This window comes from Pezoporus flaviventris, unplaced genomic scaffold (assembly GCF_033815535.1).
Source record: "Pezoporus flaviventris isolate CSIRO_AGI_PZ_B2104156 unplaced genomic scaffold, CSIRO_AGI_Pfla_v1 ptg000030l, whole genome shotgun sequence".
NCBI classification, from domain to species: Eukaryota; Metazoa; Chordata; class Aves; order Psittaciformes; family Psittacidae; genus Pezoporus; species Pezoporus flaviventris.
The window spans coordinates 3,888,591-3,911,141 of record NW_026892578.1 but is presented as its reverse complement, the minus strand read 5'-3'; the positions used below and the strand labels follow the sequence as shown (position 1 = coordinate 3,911,141).

General features: G+C 42.7%; 2 protein-coding genes across 6 annotated transcripts in view; both read right to left on the bottom strand.

Annotated features, from left to right (window-relative positions):
- GABRG3 (gamma-aminobutyric acid type A receptor subunit gamma3) overlaps positions 1-13,623 on the bottom strand; it is a 342,699-nt gene extending 329,076 nt beyond the window's left edge. For both annotated transcript variants that reach the window (XM_061459748.1, XM_061459749.1), the window contains exons 1-2: positions 13,368-13,623; positions 9,864-10,012 (exon numbers count right to left, since the gene is read on the bottom strand). In XM_061459748.1, the coding sequence (XP_061315732.1) occupies positions 9,864-10,012; positions 13,368-13,429 (211 nt within the window). In that variant the 5' untranslated portion in view covers positions 13,430-13,623. The remainder of the gene's footprint in view (positions 1-9,863; positions 10,013-13,367) is intronic.
- A 7,630-nt stretch (positions 13,624-21,253) lies between these two features.
- GABRA5 (gamma-aminobutyric acid type A receptor subunit alpha5) overlaps positions 21,254-22,551 on the bottom strand; it is a 55,190-nt gene continuing 53,892 nt past the window's right edge. For all 4 annotated transcript variants that reach the window (XM_061459743.1, XM_061459745.1, XM_061459744.1 and 1 more), the window contains exon 10: positions 21,254-22,257. In XM_061459743.1, coding sequence (XP_061315727.1) covers positions 21,967-22,257 — 291 coding nt within the window. In that variant the 3' untranslated portion in view covers positions 21,254-21,966. The remainder of the gene's footprint in view (positions 22,258-22,551) is intronic.

Genomic DNA, 22,551 nt, shown 5'->3' with positions numbered 1-22,551 from the left:
AGCCACTTAAACTCTGCCGAAGTTCCACAAGACTTCTGAATGCACACCACTAACAAGATTGGCTCTACGGTAATGAGATATTTTTTGAAATTATATTTTACATTATCTCATTAGCACATAAATTGCTATTTTAAAATTGGGATAAAGCTGTAATAAATCATCACACAGTTATTGGTAGCTGTAGTAGTTGTGATTATAGTGTTAATTTTTACTTTGTATTAGTGATTATGATTATTAATATTTTCCTACATGACCTTACAGGCAACATCTAATAACCGGTTTGTTCCTGTAAAACAAACTGCTACACTAACAAGTCACTTATCAGGGGTAATTATGGTCAGCTAAAACTTCTATATTTTAAGACAAATTACCACATTTGAAGAAAGACATGGTGTTGAGTCACCATCCCTGGAGGTATTTAAAATGGCATTTTAGATGTGGCACTTTAAGAGACATGGTTTAATGGTAGACTTGGCAATGCTAGGTTAATGACTGGACTCAATGATCTTAAGGGCCTTTTCCAACCTAAATGATTCTATAATTCTAATCTATGATTCTACAAAGGTATCAGTGAAAAACTGATGGAACAGAACCAAGACCTTCACATGCTACAGCCAGAGAAACTCGACAGAAGTGTCATCCCTACGTTTTAGGTTAGGATCAAACTACCAAAACATGACTGCAAATGAAAATCAAAAGGATAATCAAAAGCTGAGTGCCGACTTGAAAGGAAGCTTGGATGACAGCAACAGCAGGATGAGAACACAGTCCTCTGAACAGGGTATTTTATTCACTTGCTAGGTTTTGTTGCCATTTTGTCCAGAAGTGTGAATGACAACATGCACATAAAGGGACTCCCTCAATTAACTATGAATCACTTTTATTCTTCATATTCCACCAACAGATTTTAATGGTTAAGCTGGTTTTACAATCAATTCCTAAAGTTTCCATTTTTGTTTTACTTACAATCATAGGAGGGGTGATATCATGCAACTGAAAAATAATAGGATTTGCTCCTGTAAAGTGTAGCATTCCAGCAACCAAAGTCTGGATGAACAATAACAGTCGTAAGAAAACTATATAACTGCAAAAAAGTGCAACAATATTTTAAAACAATATGTGCAGAAAGTTTTCCTTGTTTAAAGATGACAATAATTAATTAGCTTATGCTGCAACCTCAAAATGATAACTGTAGCACTGTATATCTGCCCAATTTAGAATACTTCCCAGAACCCTCTTTAAGTTAAATAAACAAATAAAAATAAATTATATATATATGTATACTTTTAGATACACATCTACACTTGGAAGAGACAGAATAATCTAGGTAATCACAGAAGGAAGGCAAGAAAAAAAAAAGAGATTTTCTTATGTAATTAATATTTCAGACTTTTCCTTACTGTTACCTAGCTTTCAATCTGTGGCATCTCCTGTATAGCATGCTATACTCCCAGCCTTCTCTCAGATTTCTTAGCTGAAGTTATGGAAAGAAAAAAAAAGAGAAAATAAGAACTAGCAGCTGCTACATATAAGTTTGAGTCTGACAGTGTAGATGAAGAGTCTGGCAAACATTAACTGTCAATCACACTTTCCTACCTACAATGCCATTCAAGAAAAATATTCAATCTGCTCTTGTATCAAGCCATTTCAGCAAGTAATTGTTGTCAGGAAATGTAACTCTAAATTATCTCCGTAAGTGTATTATTTGCATTAGCAAAGAGAAGTTTGTATTGTAAGGGACGTTACTCTTGAGTAGTTGGGTGAAAGACCTCTCTTTCCAACACAGAACCAGTGTGTTCGTCAACCGAATAGTCTACATGCAAGACATAAGTGTTGTAAAGATACAAGAGGCACATTAGGAAGGAGACAAAAGAGCAGTTTTTTCTGCAGAGAAAAGTACAACTTGGAATAAATTATAAGATTAGTTTCAAAAAAATCTAATGTTTGAATACTGAAATATTTCTATGTATTGAAGTACTCTAAGCTTCAAATTAAAGTTTTGCTTTCTAGCTATTGATTTAAACTAGGTGTTCTGAAAAACTGAAACAAGAATTGAAAAAAAAACAAAAAAACAAAACAATCAAATCCATTAAGTAATATTTAAAAAAAAACACCAAACACAATCTTTACTTTTTAAGCAGAAACATTAAATTGAATGGCTTCAGGGTCATTGCACTGGACTGTAATTTCTCTGCATTCCATTGCATTGGAATAAAATTTCTCTACATTCTTTTAGTACGACACAGTAAGAATTCTACCTGAGAAAAGGATGAGTAAAAAGTAGGGTGTTTTCCTTGACAGTTGAGAAGCTATGAACCAAACCAGGTCAGAAAGCTCCATGGTTAAATGATTAGAAAAGCACAACATAGGTATTAAAAAACTCACTGTTGACAGTCTATCCTACACAGAAATGTTCCCATAGTAGATTTCAAAAGGCCCTATGTCTGATGCACTACACTGGCACAAGGCAAGAATTAGGTGCAACCAACACATATATTTATGTCATGTTTTAAAACTCATATATGGATCACAGTTTTCAAAATCTAAAACTGGGACTTTGGAGTGGACAGAGACCACTCTACTCCTCACTTACTAGCCTTGCTATTAATATTCTAGAAATGTTTATGGCAAAGGATGCAGAAGGAAGCATCCATTACTGAAGATGCTTGAGAATTATAACTCCTGCAGACAATCAAGAAGCCCTTTCTATCCTCCCACCTAGAATAGAGATTGCTCTTTTTTGCATTGAATAGCAGCCCTTTAATCAGGAATATTCCTCTCCTTGTGTAAGTGTGCTTATTTGTAATGCATGGGAGATGACTGACACTAAAACAGTCTTCATATTTACTGACTTACTTACGGACAGCTAATGGATTTCTAGTTTGATGGCTGAACTAAAACAAAACTTTCAAAAAAAGTTTTTTGCCTCATGATATTTTTCAGCTCCTGAGCTCCCACAGTATTCAGCCCTTTTTTCGTAGCTGAGTCTTAGCCACAACATCCTCACCAATGTGATTTTCTTCTTTCACATAAACCTAAGTTAGACAAATCTGCACAATTTTCCACAGTGTCCAATACTACAGAAGTTGGATCCAGGACCATAGCTTTCCCCTCCTGAGTGCTGCCATAATACAAACACAAGTTACTCACTCTCTCCTTGTTGTATACTACATTTACACACTGGTTAGCTCTCCAAGTACAACTGTCTATAAACAATCCCTAAATGAAAACTGTCCTTTTCACTACTTCCTGTTTTAAGGTGTCCAAGAGAGTCTTTTGTAGGCTAGCTTTAAAAAAAAGACAGCAGAAAGTAGTAATTTGGTCTTGCATGACAGTTTACAGCTTTCTCTGCACTATGATCTGGGAAATATTTTCAACTGTGAGGCAATAAGCAAACTTCTGTCACCACATACGAGGAAGCCTTGCTAGAGCTAATTTAAAGAGTATCAGGTGTGGCAATCAGAAGCTAGCAAAAATTACTTGACAGCCACAGGGATAGCCTATGGTGCACTTCAGGGTTCATTTCTGCATGGCATGCTAGAAGGGCAGGTGCACAAAAGAAAGGTTGTGATACTGCTTTAGAACTCGGGGTTTTCCTAAGGATTGTGCTGGAAAATGAACATCTCCTTTAAAATGCAACAGAATAAAAGTTGTGCCCATTCATCCAACAGATCTGCTCCCTCCATACACTAAGAAATTGCTTAATCTAGTTGCAGAGATGACTTAACGGCTTAAAAAAGAAAAAAAAACAAACCTGCTGTTTGATGCTACCAAGCCAATACAGTAAATTGTTTGAAACAGATCTTAGTCCCCTGTGTTTGCCGATACAAACAAGCCTACCTATTTCTACCAGCTACACTTGTTCAAACATATTCAAGGTATTGAGAGCCACAAAGCTATTTCTAAGACTGCTCTCCTCTTCAGAAATTTGGCTAATGGTTATAAAGATACTTGGGAAACAAAAGAAAACAAATTAACTCCCAAGACATCTAAAACTGGTGGAGTCAGAAGATGCATAGGCATTCAATTATGGGGCGTACATATGTGTGCATATGCATATATATACATACTGATTGACTGATAGATTGGCTTCGTGAGCGAAGATTTGGGAAGGGCTTTAACTATGCTTAGTACAAGCATGATGACCAAGGGCACGTGGGATATGCAAATCTGGTCAGAAAAAAAGGGTGCTTAGGCAATCAGGAAGTGTCCGACCAAGACTGTCATCTCCTGAGCAAACTCGAGCTACCCATGTGCTGGTCCGCCTGCATGCAAGGTTGGATCTGCAGTTACCCAAGCAGGCTCTTCTTATCATTGCGAAGCAGAATTCACCAAGTGTTGGATCGTTCAACCACTAATAGGGAACGTGAGCTGGGATTAGACCGTCGTGAGACAGGTTAGTTTTACCCTACTGATGATGTGTTATTGCAATAGTAAACCTGCTCATTATGAGAGGAACCACAGGTTCAGACCCCTGGTGCATGCGCTTGGCTGAGGAGCCACTGGCATGAGGCTACCATCTGCGGGCTTATGACTGAATGCCTCTAAGTATCCCACCTAGACGCTTGTTGTGCTATTGCGTCATCGGTCGCTTGTGATTGACCCAGGAGATGACAGTCTTGTTCAGAATGTGTGGGTGAAGGTCTTCCCGATATATATATACATATGTATAAACATACATACTTCAAAGTGAATGTATCTGGACTTATAAATACACAATACAGGAGATCACTAAAGGTTGTGGGATCAAATAAATCTAGAGGATCTAAGAGGAACCCAAGAGTTACTGCAGGATAATAAAAAGAGGAGGGAAAACCAGGCATGAGTGGGAAGGCACCTCAGAAGACAAGCTGATGAAGCTTTCTTCATCATGTGCAATTCAGAGCTTTCTCTAATACAATGGTACATTTGAGAAGCAGGAGATGTAAACATGCAATACAAATTATCTTCATACTCTTTTCTACCCTTTCAGTGAATATTATCAGTAAAATCCGTATTACTCATGCCTATTCTGTCTCTCCCATAATGCTCTTGCCTCAAGTCTGATTTAATGTCAGCTTGGCTTTTTTTTTTTTTTTAAATAAGAAGGCAGGCAGCTTAAAAACCAGGTACTAGAAAACATAGGAAGAATAAATTAATATAATAAATTACCACATTTAAACAAGACTTCCATACGACATTTGGCCTTTTCAGTTCTGGTTGACCATTAATAGAAATATCAATTGAAAAACTTGCTGTCAGCTAATTCTAAGGCACAGGAAGTTCTCTCTTGTTTGGATTTTATCTTATTTTAGCTTTATTTCTAATATTTATGACCACACTGTACCTTCAATTTCCCTGGGTAGTCTGCATACACTACAGTATAGTCCTATCTGGTTGGCTTTTTTTCTTACCAGCACTATTTGCTCCAGCCTCTGAAATAGAAATTAACTGAAACTATTAAACCTTCCCTGGCAGACTATAAAGACTATAACTGTAAAGATCATTGGTACAGCCTGAAATGCAGGGGAAATAACTTCTGTGGGTTTTTTTACCTATGATGTTGTCACTGAAAGTCAGGAGAATAAAACTCCTTAACACCAATGTAGCAAAGAAGCAGGCACTTCTTTATTGCAGTGCTGGGTGCTAGGGGCAATTTCCACAAATCAAGCACACCCAGTGCTGATTTCATCATTCTGCCTATACACAAAAATTACAAGATAGTACTCTCCCAGTTACAATGATTGGTTAGTGATTTACATACAATTATAATATCTGCAGCATCACTCTCTTCTGTTACTATGATTGCACGGGGCAAGGGTCTTCTCAATCTGTGGGTGTGTTTTTTAGTATTATAATGAAGGCAATTTACTTCAGGTCACCTTAAACCTAAGTTTTGTTGCCAAGCTGCCTTGCCAGCTTGTCAAATAACTCATTCTATGTACAACAGACCCTAGTCGCTTTGGTTATGCTCTAGAGAGTAAGGACTAAGGCTAATTATGTCACAGAGCACAAGGACCTCAAGCAACACAGCATCTGATTTCAACTAATGCAGCAACCCATGCTAACATAAAGGCTAAATTCTTAAATCACAATGTTCCTATAGGTAACTATATTACAAACACAAAACAGAACGATTCAGTAGAACTTAAGACAATCTGCAGAAATGTTTTTAGGCATTTTTTAAAAGTGCGAAATCAGAAAGTTATCACTTTCCTAACACCACTTCTCACATTAGGAACACCATGTGGAAAGCTAGTGGACAGCAGCTCTGTGTGTGTGTAACTCCTTATTCTAGTCCTCTTGTGTTCTGAAGGTGTTTTAGGAGCTGGGGAGAGGGCCAGGAAGACAGGAGAGTATCTGATCAGACTGCAGTATGTGTGGTTTTGAATATCTTTTCCATTGGAATGAAAGAGCTGGGGTAACTGCTTGTTAGAGATGTTCAGGGAACAGTTTTGTTCTCCAAAACATATGGGTGAAATAAAATGTTTTCTTTCACATTAGGTTGAGATAAAGAGGGAAGCTTGGAGTTTAGCTCAGCTTATGAACTAAACCTTAACATTACTATTCCCTTGTCATCAATGAAATTTTGGCCTACATGTAGTTATTGCTTCTTAATGAACACGACAAAAATAGATCTTTTCTTTCAGGTAAGCAAAACCCATGAAAGGCAACTCTTAAGAGTTACTGCTCTTCATGCTCCAAATGAGAACTGCAGCTCTGAGCCTGGTCTAGGATGAGATTTTTATTCTCCCTTTACTAATAGCACACTTTAGAAACCTCTCCCATATTAAAGTTTTTGGTGGGTAAGATGACTTTCACAATGAAAGAAAATGATAGCGTTAACTGTCATCTGAAGTATTAACTTTCAGATGTAAAGTTCACTTAGGGAAAGTGATTAGCAAAACTTTTACTTTGGAAGAATACACTGTTACAGGCTTTCTATCTCAGGAAACCCATGTTCCATATAAAGATAATAAAGCTAGCTTTTATTCTCCAGGACTCCACTGTGAACTAAGCTGTCTATGAAGGAAGGCGAGAGGGAAGGTTTCATTAAAGTAAACTGACTTTGAAGGAAATATGTTTTGTCATGTACTATTTAACTTACTTGTAGGTTGCTTCACTGGTTTTGTTGCATTTTGGGTTTGGTTTTTTTTCAACGGAACTTAAATTCTAAATCAGTTAATTACAAATTGAGCAATGACAAAAACCTGGTTTGTTAACAGAACCCAAATAAGACAGATTATTTTTTAGCTGTAATTATCATCATTCTACTCTGTGGCCTCTTGGTTTGCCTAGTATTTCTATTCTTATTTTACCAATAAAGAGGAAGTAAAATTTTAGAGCCAGAACTTATTCCTACATCAGGACTTAAGCCAGTGTGACACAGGAGGGTACAAAAAAAATAAAAATCACTCTTGGAGGGTAGTAAGCCTTAGTTCTTCTAAGTTGCACTTAGAATATATTGCATATCCATTGAACGAGTCTCCAAATGACTTTGAAACAAGCTCCACAGTACCTGCCTATGGAAGAGATTTTAAGACCTTTAAGACTCATTCTGAGTTTACTTTTGTGGAGCTAGTGCCCTTTACACCATGCAACAGGCCCACAATTCTCAGACCTACAACTGTAACTAGCAAAGCATAAGTAGAAAATATGCTTTGTCTCCTTAAAGCGCTTTTCTTTTTGATCTTATCAGTACACTGGTATAAGCTGTTCAGTGTGCAGTGCTTTTTCTTCTTTTTATTTCTTAATTCTAAAAAGGTGGGTATGTTCTGTAGCATAATGGAAAACTGCCAAATGTCACCATTAAAATTAAAAACCTCACAAGCTGTGATGTTTATGGAGACAAGAACTCTGCCAAGTGTGTGGCCACAGGGGATGCAGTGAGGCATTCCCCTCCTGGTAGAACACTGCTTTGTTCCAAAAGGTGGTGGAGGAGGAAGGAGGGTGGCTCAGTGTTCATAGGAGTTCATTCAATGGTGGCTATACTCCTGACTTGGAGGTACATGTTTACTGAAGAACTCAGTGCCCGTATTATAGCAAATGGGCACTGAGAATATGCCTGTACAGCAACAGGTGGTAGCTGCACACATCTTAGCTAGGCAAAACATCAGCTGCCCTGGGAAGGATGAAAAACCACATAAAAGTCACTGCATAGGCTAGCATGCACTTCAATACCTTCTATTTGCCAGTCTTTTCCTCTCAATAGCCTTTGGCTTGCAAAAGTGTGCTCCTGAGTGATCTAAAAATCAAAATCCTAACCTTTGAAAGAGCAAAGAAGTCAGAATTTTCTTAGGTCTTTCTGTCAGCATTCAGAAAGAAGATCATTTCCTCAGGAGCATAGCTAAAGTTATCCACTGTTAGAAACAGTGCCTTCGCAAGAAAGGATTAGAAAATTGAGTGAAGATCAATCTGGCATGAAACAGTGGGTGTCTTCTGTCCTGTGGGGCAGACGGTTTCCTTACAGGCAGCACTGCACAAATATAAAGGTCCTAATGAGTAACTGACTGCATGTTAGCCCTAGATTTAATCCTCAGCATCTTTTACTGGCGGCACTTCTGCTTGATCCTGAGAATTATCTCTCTCTTCCTCCACTGGTTCATTCCATGCTTTCTATTCATTCCAGAACATGCATTTTCTTACTGTATGTTCTATGTTACCTGATCCACTACTTTTTTTCTTAGTGCTTTGACTGCTATGCATTCTGCTTTATCCAACTTGGATCTTCTGGGCAGGGACACAGTTCAGTTGCCAGGACAAGTCAACCATCTAGTTAGGAGGATAACTAGTAACTTTCTCCCAGATGGAAAGGGAGATATGCTTATGTGCAGGCTACAGGCCAGCAATTCGGGGAAGCTAGATATAATGCCTGGTTCTCTAACATTCCCCTCGTGTTCTCCTTGACAAATGCAGCTGCTCCTGAGCTTCAAAAGGGCAATGTTATTCATCTGCATCAAAGGCATGAAAGGAGGGATGTGGGACCAGTGAAGGAAGCAGAGGTGAACTAACTTCTCTAGTGTGTGAACAACACTCTGCTCAGGTTCTGAAATAGCCAGATTCCTATCAAATCCTATCAGGCCTAGAAAAATGGCCTAGGACAGAGATGAGTGATAGAAATAGACAGATGTAGTTAAGAACTGTAAAATCGCTTTTTGGTACAATATATGAGGAGCTGTGTAATTTAACTCCTTTCTTTAAAACAGGATTTATGAAATTTTGTGCAGAGACAAAAGGAATTATATTGGTCACAATTTTCCAGTGATGCAAGATATTTTTCTGACCTCTACTGATTTTAGGCCAACTGACATGATTACTTTGCCCCACATAGACATAACGTAATTTACTCTGCCTGAAGTCAGTGATCTGAGGACATTGTGAACAAAGTCAAATAAAAAACGTGTTTGAGAATGTCTTCCAGATGTTGATATGGGTGGGGTACTGCATTAAAGCACTTCTCCATCAGATATTAAAGATCAGCTAAATTCAGTAAGAGAAATTAAGAGATGTGACTGTGTTAAAAACAGACATACTTATCAAATATGATCTTTGTAAATACCATGAAAAATCAAAGTAATAGCTCTGAAAAAAAAACAACAAACTAAACCAAAACAAGAACACTTTCTTTCACAACACAGCATGGGTTTTGGCTTTGTTTCTTTTCTGGAACTGCTGCATTACTGTATAGCTATGAGACACTAATAACTGTAATGGTGAACATATACAGATGGCTCTTACTTCCCTCTAAACTGACCCAAAGGGATCACTTAGTAAGTGTATCAACTACTTTCCCAGCCATTTGTGCACACTAACCAAAGTATAACATAATGTCTTTTCTGTACATAATGATGCTTCTCTGCACTTGTGCAAAAAGTAGTACTTACTTCCAATATCTGGCCGCAGCTTTTTGTCATACTCTCTCAACAGCTTGTTTAGTATGAGAGTCACATCTGTGTCTTGTGTTTTTGGAGCTAAAACCCATTTTTGGTTAGTTGTTCCATCTTCATATTCATCCTCTTCAACCTTTCTAGAACTGCAATAAATCAAACAAATAGATGTTACTTCATGTAACTAAAATCTGAATTTTACATTCTGGCTAAATCTCCACACATAGCTTAAGAAGTATTAGATCTCTCCCTTGGTCTTGCCTCTACCCAGCCTTAGGCTGTTTTTGCCACAGGATGCTCCCATTAACAATCGTTGAGAATCTGTCAATGGGCCACGACTGAGAATTGTTTATACATAGTCTTCTGCCAGTCTCTCAAAACATGAGTTAATACAGCTATGGGAGTAATATTATATATCCTGTATTTTAACCAAGCTATCCCAACTCGTTAGTTTACAATACACTCTTATGAAGAGTGAACATCTGCAGTATTATTTTATTAATACATCAAGGCAACTGATCCATCTCTTGCACAAAGGCTAATAAGAGTATTAAAAATTCAGATCTTTTAATACTTCCTGATCATTTTATCCTATTAATAAATTATAATATTCTCAGTGCCTGAATTTTAGAGTTTAATGCATTACAAGGCTTAGAATTAAGAGCTTGCTCCTAGAATTGAAGATGGATTATCACAAGCACACAAATACATTGCATAAATTGAACTGAATTTCCCTGTGGCTTCAGTGACATTTAAAAAAAAAAATGGTACTACCCAAAGAGTTGAGACTTCTTTTCCTTCATAGGTGGATTATTTTTATTTTAAGAGTATGCTAACACAGATTTGGTGAACTAGTTTGCCCAGAAATCACAGCTAGAGCTGTTTTCACACAAGGCTAATTTCATTTGTGCGTTTTTTTACGCCTAAACAGTAAAATGTTGATTTGAAGATGTATCTTTTGGTATCTTGGAAACCAAATCTGCTTGATGTCTCTCACTGGAGAAAATCTATGACAGTTAAACTGAGATAAAGTTATCAGGAGAACAGATAACCTCTCTGGTGGAACCTACAGCAGTGATTATGAGCCAGTAATCATTGCCCTGGCGACACAGTATCATTTTGCAACCTTTTTACACAAATGTCAATAATTAAGCAAAGTGCAAAGCAATGGAGAGTCAGAGGCACCAGCCTTGCTTATTCATGGCATGTGCTACATGCATCAGAGCAACCTCCTTTTTCTCTCTCTCCCTCTCCTTAAAAAGTCTCAGATGTCCAGAAAACCTGATGGGCACTCTGCAGGAACAGAAAAAAAATATGAATACAAGTATAAAAATTTAATCACAGAGCATCACTGACTCTTAACATTGCTTGTGGACCACCATTTGAGCATTTAATGAAACTTTTAATCGGAACTGCTCTACAGCCAATATGCCCCTAAGGATTAGCCATGAATCATTTAACACTACCTCACAAATTAAAAGTGCTAGGATAAAATTTCGATATTAAAATAATTTTGAAACCTAACCCCCGAGGATTTTCTACAGAGACAATTCATACAACCAAGTTACGAAAGTAGAGAAAACTTAAGGGAAATTTTGAATAGATGACCATTCCTTCTCCATAAGCTGTATTTTGTAAAAACTTGAACTTTTTTGTATAATTGACCCAATGAGTTTTTTAAATCCCCAATAGGATTTTGGGAGTTTGGATTTTGGTTTGGTTTGTTCTGTTTGTGTTTGGGTTTTTTTTTTTGTTGTGCTTTCCTCCCTCCGATTCCTGGGATCTTAACGCTGGGATCTGTGCCTTAATGCTGTAGTTACAGAACCATTCTCCAAGGAGGCACCGTCTCCAAACATACATGGTATTTCAGAGCTGAAACGCTGCAGTGGTACCGAATAACCGATGGAAAAGCAGCACAAAACGCACGTCTTTTTTTTCTGCTGCACCCACAACTTTACTGAAGGCATTTAGACTGCATGTGGAAATGAGAACTGAGTTCAGGCAGGATCATGATTCCCATTTCTGGGAGCCACTCCTTTAAAAACAGTCATTCGCAACAGCCTAAGCACTGGCAGATCTTTTGAACACCCTGACTCTAGCAGCTCCTTTCCTAGAAAGTACTTCCAAACTATGTAAAATCCTACCTACCTTCTAGATTAAGACTGGGGGTGGGAGAGGTTTCACAGTGGATCTGACTAACACACTGCACGTATTTTTTTCAAGGTGTTTTGTTTTCTGTAAGTTTGTTATTACTCTTCCCTTGCCTGACTCTGCACAATTAAGCTCCTTGAAGGTACGTGAGGTTGCATTTTTCACTTGTAAACTTACTAGTGACTGCCAATTCCCATCACGTTCCTGCTATCCACAGAAACAAGTGTGGGATAACGGCAGGCCATTCTCAAACTGGGGAGGAAGAAAGGCTGAGTACCTTCCCCAAACTCCTCAGAGGCCACTACTTTTGGTCCTCTGAGGAGACAGTGAAAAAGGAGAAAGACTGGAAAACCCTGAGAGGCTATGGGGAAAGGGTTTATTTCCCGCAACATGTGTGTCTCGGACCTGCTCTGGGGGTTGGCATAAAGCAGCCTCTAGTTCCTTTGAGGATCTGGAGAAGAGCTGCTACTCCAGTGTGGGGCAGGCTGCTGAGATCATGATGAATGAATAAACAGAGAAGGGAAAAGAAGAGAAGGGCCACTGAGAACGCTTGCAAGTCTGTTGGCAGATCCTACGGGGGGGAACTAAGGTGACCTATTCGCATGGGTCGTGAGGCAGGGGCCCTTCCTAGTATCCTGGACAACCACGGAGACCGAATGCTAGCCTAAACCCAAAGATCACGGCCGCCGCCGCCGGCTGTCCCGGCCCGGCCCCTCACCGCCCGCCGCTGCCGGAGCTCCGCCGAAGGAACCCTTTCCTCTCCTGAGACAAGGGCCAGGGATTCCCTGGCCCGGCACGTCACATACGCTTCTCCCGGTCCCTTTTCTCGGCAGTTAACACCGCCCGCCCCCCAGAAACAGGGCACCCCCAGGGACTCATGCTCCCCGCGGCTGCCCTTTCCGTCCTCACGATGGCCCCGTCAACGGAGCCCCCGCGGCTGGGGCACAGAGGGAAGCCGGGGCTGCCGGCTGCTCGGCGCCGAGGGCAGCCCGGGCAGCGGCGGCCGCCGTCCCGCCGTCTGCAGACCCTGGCAGCCGCCGGAGCGCGGAAAACTTTTTGCCGGTCTGGCTGGGGACACAGGGCTCCTGGGCGACCTCCGGCTTCACGCCAGGCCGGGAGGGGCAGCGGCGGGGCCACCGTGCAGGTAGGCGGGCTGCGGCTGTCAAGGGAGCCAGGCGGGTCCGGGGAGGGAGCAGAGGAATGAAGCCCTGTCACGGCGTGGGGGGAAAGGAAGAGCCTGCGATCCTTCTCGGGCACCGAGTATTTGGCAAACTCCGGCGAGCGGGATTCCATCCCGCAAGCCCCGGAGCTAGAAGCGAGGGTGGAGGAGGCGAGGGGCTGCAGACTTACCAGGCGTGAAACACTGAGAGGAGGAAGAAAACCGGCAGGAGCTTAGCGGGTTTAGCGGACATGATCCGGGCAACGCTGGCCAGGTGAGAGGTACGGCAGGACGAAGGAAACGTTGTAGAGAATGTTCATGTGAAAGACAGAATGAGGCAATGAGGTGAAGCTCTTAGCCTCTCTTCCTCGGTATTCTCAGTTTTATACCCTGAAGAAAATACCCCCTTTCACACCGCTCCAGGAAGGGAGGGGGGAGGAGAAAAGGGAAGGAAAAAAAAAAAAAAAAAGAAAAACCAACACAAAAAGAAGTGTTCCGAGGGGGAGATCCCCAGCGGGGCGGCTGCCAGGGTTTAAACCAGGGTGTAAATCAGGCTCCACGCGCTGACAGGTGCTCAGCGGATACCGAGCTAAGAGCTTCCCGCTTCCTTCCCGGCGGCCGGTTGCCGAGAGCAGCCGCGCGGCCTCTCCCGCCCCTCGGTTGGAGCTGGCCGTGCCCCCCCCCGGGCTCTGCACAGCGCGGCAGAGCCCGGGCCCCGCCGGGCCCGGCCGGGAGGAGGGCGGGCTGGGGCGTGGGAAAGGGGGGCAGCTCGCCCCCCCCCGCGGAGCGCCAGCCCCGCAGCGCGGCACCGGAGTGCTGCCGGGGGCCGCTCCGCATCGGGGAGCACCGCGTCCCCCGCTCCCTGCCCAACAGGTACCCTCCTCGCAGGCAAGGGATGGGGGGGAGCCGGGAAGTGAACCCTGCCCCCGCCCCGCCGGCGCACACACGCAATCGGGAGAGGGGAAGCAGCGAACTCGCCAGCCGCAGCCAGCCCGGACATCAGCCCAGCCCGATGCCCCCTGAGGGGGCGACTCTGAGGGGGCTTCGGCGCCTGGCGGCAGCATCCCCCCACTGTTTCGGAGGGGTTCCCCCACCCCCAATCCCCGTACTCACTTGCAGAATGCCCCCCCACCCCGGGCACTGGAGGGCCTCTCCTCAGACGGAGGGAGAAGGGTCGGCGTTGTTTCTGGTCTCGGGGTGGTCGGAACCACCGGCATCCCGATGTACATATAGGTGTAGATCCATGTAATCGGGGCAGCTACAGAGGGGGACCTACAGCACAATCTTCTACAGACAAGACAGACATACACAACTCAGAGCCTTTGTACCATGCCTCTGTATCTACCTGTATGTATGTATGTATGTAGAAGTCTGCATGCACTATACAAATGCATGGACACACATAGATAAGCATACAGCATGCCTGCAACATGTATATGCAAGAGAGAGAGATGCGGTGGACCGAGCTACCTGGATTTATGTGTATATTTGGAACTTCAGAATAAATGAGGATTTTCTGCTGTGGGAATTCGGAAATGTGACAGCAGCCAAGTGTATTCAGGGCTAGAGTAGTTTGGGTCTGGACACCGTGTGTTTTTCTACTTCACTAAGAACACTACAGATGTGATTTTTAGTGACTTCAGTTCTCCCCAGGTGTGTGGAGCTTTGCACCAGGCATCGGGGTGATATGAATATTCCCCTTTGCTTTCAGAATGGGAAATGACAGAATCTCAGTTACATGACGGTAATCTGGAAATTAAAAGCTCTGCTAGAGGTACAACGAGTGATCGTTTTAGTGTCATCAGGAGTCTCGGAAGCGTAAACCTTTGCTTCCTCCTCCCTTAGACATAATTTCCAGCTTTTGGGGGAGTCGGTTTTAGTTATGATATTGCATTAAGAGAAAAAAAAAAAAGTTCTGCTGGAAGATGCAATTTTGCTTTTAGCATAACTCCTACATGATGCCTAGAAGAGCTGGTTGGAGAGAGTTCTGTTCCTGAAGTTATTTATTGAAGGAATGAGACACCTTAGGGAAAATCCGTTCTGAGTAAGGCAGTTAATTCCCAGTCATGCACTTCAGGATTTTTAGTTTTCAACGTAAACGTCTCTGCACTAGATTATACAGCAGTTCTCTCGTGTTGGCTTTGGCTAACTGCAGTTACTGTGAATTGCTAATAATCACTTGTTACAAGACTTTGGCTCTTTTCCAGCGCCAGAACAGTGCAGGTGACTCCAGAACGCCTGCTGCCTTGAGAAAATAAGGAAAGGAAGGGAAAGTAAAAAAGGGAGGAAGAAGGGAAGGGAAAGGAGAAGGAAAGGTGAAGCGAGGGGACTGCAGGAACTCGGAGGTTGCCTGGATTTCACCAGAAATAGCTATATGGAAGCGCGCCTTTACTCAGGCGCGGCCGGCTAAGCAGCACCGCGAACCGCTGATGCGAACTTTGCAGAAACACCGGCGCTGCTGGGGCGAGCGGGAGGCTGGACGGGGCGAGCGGAGGAGCAGCCTCCCCGCAGCTACGGGAGAAGCTCCGGCTAGGGCCAGGGTCCGGACTGGTGGGTCCCGGCGGCACCGAGCTCGCTGCTCCCTGCGGCCAGGAGCGTTTTCAGGTACCCGAAGGTTTCCTGAAGTCTGGTGGTTATGGAAACACCACTCAAGGCTCCGGGGTGGCCCTATCCACGTCCCGGCTCGCAGTGCTTGACCGTTTATAAAGCAAGGACGGGAAGCGGTCTACGCAGGTAGAGACTCTTTGCCATCGCCGACTACCCCCGCGCTGGCCACGTACGGAAAAAGGTGTGTATTCGCACACACTCCGGTTTAAATAAATAAAAGCCGAGCCCAGCAGAGCCAACTTCCGGGGAAATGCTGCAGCGGCAGCGGGCGGCGCGGGCCAGGGGTGCTCTGCCAAGAGCGGCTCGGGGAGGGGTTGGGGGGTCGAGGCCGCTTCCCCTCTGCCACTACCCGGGCGGTCGGTGTAAATAGGGCAGAATTCCCTGGAGAAAAGACAAACCGGCGGCTGTTTGCAAACGGAGGACGGCGAGCCTAGTCCAGCGCCACCCCTCTGGCCGTGGAGCCCCACCTTCGCCAGCCCTCCGCAAACGTTTGAGGACCTCCGCTCCCCTCCCTCCGGGCCGACAGCGGCTTCCCCGCAGCGGCGGCGGCGCCGCCCCGCCCCTTCTGCGCCCGCCAATCCCACCAGCCTCCGCCATCTCCGGGCACGGCGGCGGGATCCTCTGGCGGCAGCTTCGGGAAGCGCGGAGCGGCGAAACGGACGTGGGTTGCCCCGCGGGCTGCGTGCAAGCAGCCGCAGAGCCCTCAGTGACACCCCTGTTAGGAGTCCGTGTGCAGTTACCAGTGCTGTACGTGGTCATCAAGCCACCCACCCTGGAAAACCCTCACGGTGTTACATTGACAGCTCTACTCTTTTCTTGCAGGCTGACAGCAAGCCCCAAGGCTCGAGTTGAGCTTTATGGTTCATTAATTGTTGCCTCCCTCTCCATGGGCTGTAAGGAAAAAGAATAAGTGAGGTTTAATATTTTCTTTGTTGTCTTGCGTGGGTTATTTGTAGGACTACTTCATCACCACTTTTTATTATAGCTCTTCCCTTGGTCATTTCTACTTTTCATTATCACATGCTTTTCTGTTACTTTCAAGATGCTCTGCCTTTGCTAAGCATTTTCAAATTGTGTATTCAAGTAGGGATCATGATTAGATATCAGGAAAAAAAATATTTTCATTATGAGGGTGGTGAGGCACTGAGCAGGTTGCCCAGAGAAGCTTTGGCTGCCCCATCCCTGGCAGTGTTCAGGGCCAGGTTGGACAGGGCTTTGAGCAACCTGGTCTAGTGGAAGGTGCCCCTGCCCATGGCAGGGGGATTGAAGCTAGATGATTTTTAAGGTCCCTTCCAACCCAAACCCTTCTGTGTTTCTATGCTACGATTATCCAGCGCCCATTTTCATGAAAGAACATTTTATAATACTCTCTAATGATAGTAAAGTATTTATATTATCTACATAATAAAAACAAAGCCACATTTTAACTGACCTTTCATGGCATTTTTAGAGAGGGCAAATATCTTTTCAACCAGAGAGATAGCAAAAGGATACTTCTGAGGTCTTTCTTATGCAGGGGGGGAAGAATGAACCTCTCGAAGCAGCTGTGCAGAAAGCTAGTTAGCATAAATAAGGGGGGAAATGCAGAAGGAGGGAAGGGGGCTCATAGATCAAGTGTCTCGCTTCCTAGAACTGGATGCCTCCTTTCTAGCACTGAATGGGTTCCAGAAATTGGGCACCTAAACTTTTCTGCAATTAAATGTAGAAGGAGAGCCCCCACTGCTGGCTTTCCTGGCATCCCAGTGACTGAGGCTTCCAGCTACACCACAAGCAAGACATGAGGGAACTGGGGCTGCTCTGAGACAAACAGGGAGGGGGCCGAAACCTGTCTCCTGCAGCTACTGGATTCCTCCAGCTGGAGGCTTATTAGTGATTTATTAGAGACGAGAGCCAGTTCACTCTGGCTGAAGGTCTCTGTTGCTTGTGCTGGAGGCATTGTGCTTTGTACAAATAATTAAACCTGCCTTGAGGTGGGAAGTGGAAGCTCAGAGGTCCAGACACTTTTCTGTATGCCCTCAGCTCTGTCCTTCAGCACCGGGCTGGCTGCTGTCTTTGGCCCACAGGCAGGATATGGAGAACCCCTTCCTGATGCTACTGTGCCGCAGCTCTTCAACAGATTCCCATACACTTGCTGGCATTAAGGGCAGGCAGGCATGGACCTCTGGGAATGGATATCCACTGAGGAATTCTTCTGAGGATGTCAGTAACACCAGCCTGCACCAAAAGAATCCACTGAGGGCAAGACTGCTGTGGGTGGCCAGTTTCAGCATTTGCTGTACATGTGACAAATTATGCAGTTGTTTTTGTCCTATGTGTAGTACATAAAATATTCCCACCTACAAATGCAACCTATTGTTGTCAGTCCAGTGCATTGCAATGTATCAGTATTTCTTAAAACCTCTCCAAATTCACCTAACTGAAATGAGTTCGTACCTTCAACCAACATTCTTAACTTCCTTTTCACTTATGTTTTTTTTTATAGCCAGGATGAATTTAAGCAGCAACTTCTAAGACATGACTGCGAGAAGTGATAATTGCTTTTGAGGATAGCAATGAGAAGGCAAATAATGCAGTACAGAATCTATAGTAGTGGTAAACCTAGAAAGATCCTTCAGAACTCCTTTGGGCTTCATAAAATATAGCTTCCATTCTTTCTTTCTCAAAGTTGAACAAATGTCCTTAACAAAACAGAAGATGGAAAATTGGTAAGGTGAGGATGTCATTTGAGACTGTCACTGTGTGATGGCCATATTTGTTTGTAGTGATATAAAACCAAGTTAAAAGTCAGAAAGATTTCAAGCAATTTGATCAAATACTCCTTTAGAATAGTTTAGGTTCCTCTGAACATTTCAGTGCCAACTCCAAACTGAGGAGCAAGGGTGTCAGGGGAAATATATCCTTATTACAAATAACATTATTTCCACATTTAAAAAACAAATATCTGTGCAACTGCTACATTCATCTTGTCTGCATAAACTGAGTAGCAAGGCAGCTTCATTCAGTTTTCTTGAAAGTTTAACTTAGATGTTGAGCAAGAATTTTTGAGATATGACATTATTTCATAAAACCATTTCTTCTCAGTTTTGTACAAATATGTTTAGTTATTCCACAGAGGGTATATTCCATTTAGGAAAAAGCAGAACACAGATAACAAAAGAAGGGTGAGCTTTAAAAAATACGTTGTTGCCTAAATTCATCCTTGGAGTAAGCTGGGACCACTCAAATACCAGAAATAAAACCCCTTTTCCATTGTATTTGACTTGTTCTTTCATTCTTAATGGGTGCAAGTGAGGAAATTTGGCAGTAGAACTGCACACGCTTACTCTCCAGTGCTTAATCGTTGTAATCCACTTTTCAACTTTTTTTTTTTCATGAAAGTTTGGAGGAAAAAACAGTGACAGGCAATTCCTATTTGTTATTTTCTTTGGCCATCACTAAGCTGTGAAGTAGATGCGCTCCACAGGGTCCCAGCTCACCGTACTGGGGGCAGTGACACAGCTCACACTACTCCTGAAGGCCCAAGGTGCTCCACAGCATCCCAGCTCACCCATACTGGGAACAGTGACACAGCTCACACCACTCCTGAAGGCCCAAGTTCCTTCCAAGGAAAAGCAGAGAAGGCTAATGCACATCCAGATACTGCCCCCACATGGAGCAGGAGAAGGCAAAGGTGTTTACTTTGAGCCAGGATCTGGAAAATGCTCCCATCTCCCACAGTTCAGATGCCATCAGTGAGTAATGGTCTCCCACACACAATTCCACTGACTGAAAAGAGATTTAAACTGTTAGGTGTTGCATAGTGCGAGGCAGCATCATTTAAGTACTTCAGCCAGGAATCAGTCGGCTTATTGAAGCATCTCTCAAACTATGGGACAGCACCTGTGGTTCAGGCAGAAGCACACCGTGTGAGGTGGTTTCTTCTATCATTTCAGTTCTCAGCGAGGATTAGGAGTGTGTGGCTTTCTCTGAGAAACATTTCTGCAGGAAACTTCATCCTGATTTAGCAAATCTGTGATAACAGAATGAACTCTAATCATTATTTTCTGTCTTTACCTTCTAACAGAGAAAGGGACAGCCAATGCAACTGGAAGTGATCTATGCATAGAATGTCTGTGGTGCCAGTGTCTTAGGCAGGTAATTATCAGGTGCTCTACACACCAGGTAAATTGATAAATTGTTTGCTAAGATAAAGCAAAGGGCTTGATCCTGTGACTATGCAACTCTACTATTTGCAGGTAGTTCCATATTCAGTGATGACAAGGAGACTTTCCACTTGCATAAAATAGGTCAGATTTAGAGGTCCTAGCACTGAGTGCTGCAATGAAAACCAGAAAATGATGCTGAGCCATTCAGGGTAAGAGTCAGACTTGGGCGTAAACAAATTAAGCAAAGAACAGAAAAACAATTATTAAATTATCCTTATCTCAGCCTATGGTGTTTGCCTTCTGATTGGCGCCAAGTTGGGTGCCACAAAGAACCGTTGTGGTTTAAGCCCAGACGGTAACTCAGAACCATGCAGCTGTTTGCTCATTCCCTGCTTGCAAATTTGTAATCCCAAAGGATCAAACAAAAAGCAGAAAAAGGAGTGGATGTGTGAGACTTTTTTCTTGGCAGTGTTTAAGAATGAAGGAGGTGGAAGAGAAGACACACAAGAAGCCCAGACAGCTCCCCAGTCTTAGACCATATTCTCACCTCAAAGTGAAGCATGAACTCTCATCTCCACCCCAGACAGAACACGGGGCTGATGCGCCAAAGCTAGATAGCACTTAATTCTGAAACATCTCAACTCAGTGTCATCACTCGGTATATACCTTTCTGGGCAACACTGAGGACACATCATTCTCACCAATGTGACTGGGTGTGTGCATGTGTGCTTTCAAATTAATACCCTTAATCTTGTCATAATTTTTTGGTCTCTGTAAAAAGATAACCAGTATAAAAAAGACATTTTGCAATCAAATATTGAATGCATTTTTTATTTAAACATTAAGATTAAATTACAAAAGCTTCTGGAACAAGGAATGGATGCCAAGGAGGAAAGAGCTGAAAACTCAGATTGCATGTTCTCATTCATTGTGAAAGCAAAACACATTGGCAGCAGCAAGGCATTTTATAGAAAAGTTTCAGATGGACAGTACAAAGACCTTTCTGTCAATATTGTCACTGAAACACCTTGCTGTCATGAAGCACATCTTTTTGATCACACTTCTTAGTGTTGGCTGATTGGTTTTCACTGTGGGAAACAAGTAATAATTATTGTAGAATTACTGTAATTCTTTACTGTTTATCTCTGCTAATATAACGCAATCTTCTTCTTGGGAAAATGTCCAAAGATCATTTACTTCACTCTAATAAAAATGTCTACTGCTTTTGTTAAAAGTTTTATTTGCACAAGTAAGTTCCTAATCTATGTTAATTTCATGCAATATATCTCTAATTGGAATAAATACCGAGAATCATCCAAGAAAATTCCTTGGAATGCAAAATCCAAACAAACCTCATATTTTCTTTTAAAGGCAAGATTCCACCACCTTTATTTACACAAGTAGCATCCTGCTCCCCATGTTACTTCACTGCAAGCTGGAGGATCAAGCAGTGAAAATCAGCATAGCCCCATCAGGATTTACTGCAGTGTGTTAACTTCCAATGAAAATTGGGCTGAGCAGTTTTATCTGTGGAGTAATGCACTACCTATCACCAGTAAAGGTGCTCAGACATAGCCCTACATTTAATAATTTGACACATTTACAACTGGCGTTACTCAGTAACTTATCAGATGACAATAGTGGAGCTCTTCTGTAAAATATAGGTTAAGCCTATATTTGTATGACTGTACATCTGAAGTATAAAAACCACGATATGTAGTACACTTGAACAGTTAAAAAATATAACTTATTTATTTGTAAACTATCAATGCAAGATACTCAGCAGCAAAGAAGCCATGTTCAATGTCTTCTGATCTTTTATAAAGATCTGTTGCTGTAAGTAATATAACCATCTCCGAAACATCTGAGGTTACATGTAGAAACAATCAAGGCAATATTATTTGTACATATTATTAAACATGCAAAAAACTTCCTGAAGTATATTGCCCAAATGTAGAAAGTTGTCTGGATCTCAAATTTTCCTTGGTAGCATCTGCTTTGTAAGTATGGCTCACATGTGGCTTTAGAGTCCTTCAGTTTATTTTGGAGAATTGGCACCTTTAATAACAGGCTCCCTATTCAAATATGTGGCCCAGTAAACCAAGTTAAAAGTTCCAAACAGCACTGGAAAAATTATCCGTGACATTTTGTCAATCTTACTGATGCTGTTGTAAGTCTTTTTGCTTTCAGCAGGTTTTTCTTCTGAGGACTTCACTGAAGCAGATACAGTGTTTGAGATGACAGATGGGGCTGAGTCCTTTGGCATGTTTGGTGCAGGGGTCAGCTTCCCAGTGGTGTAAGTATTGGTTGATTTACTTCCCAACCTTTTCTGCAGTGTAAAGAACAAAATGTTAGACCACAGGAACAAAAAGTGGAAACACTCTCAAGTTACTAACCCAAAAATCTAAGTACCATAATCAATCATGCTAACAGATCTCTTGGCTACTCCGACTACTGAACAGCTGTTTCTGCCTTGATTTTATAGCCTTACTCAGGTTAAACTTTCCCTGACGCCACAGAAAGCTGACGGTGACTGTCCAGATCCAGATGCCACCTGGTATGTGCACCAGCAGCTTCTTTTGTCAGGGTGATGTGGTCCTGCACCTGCAGAGGTAGCTGTCCC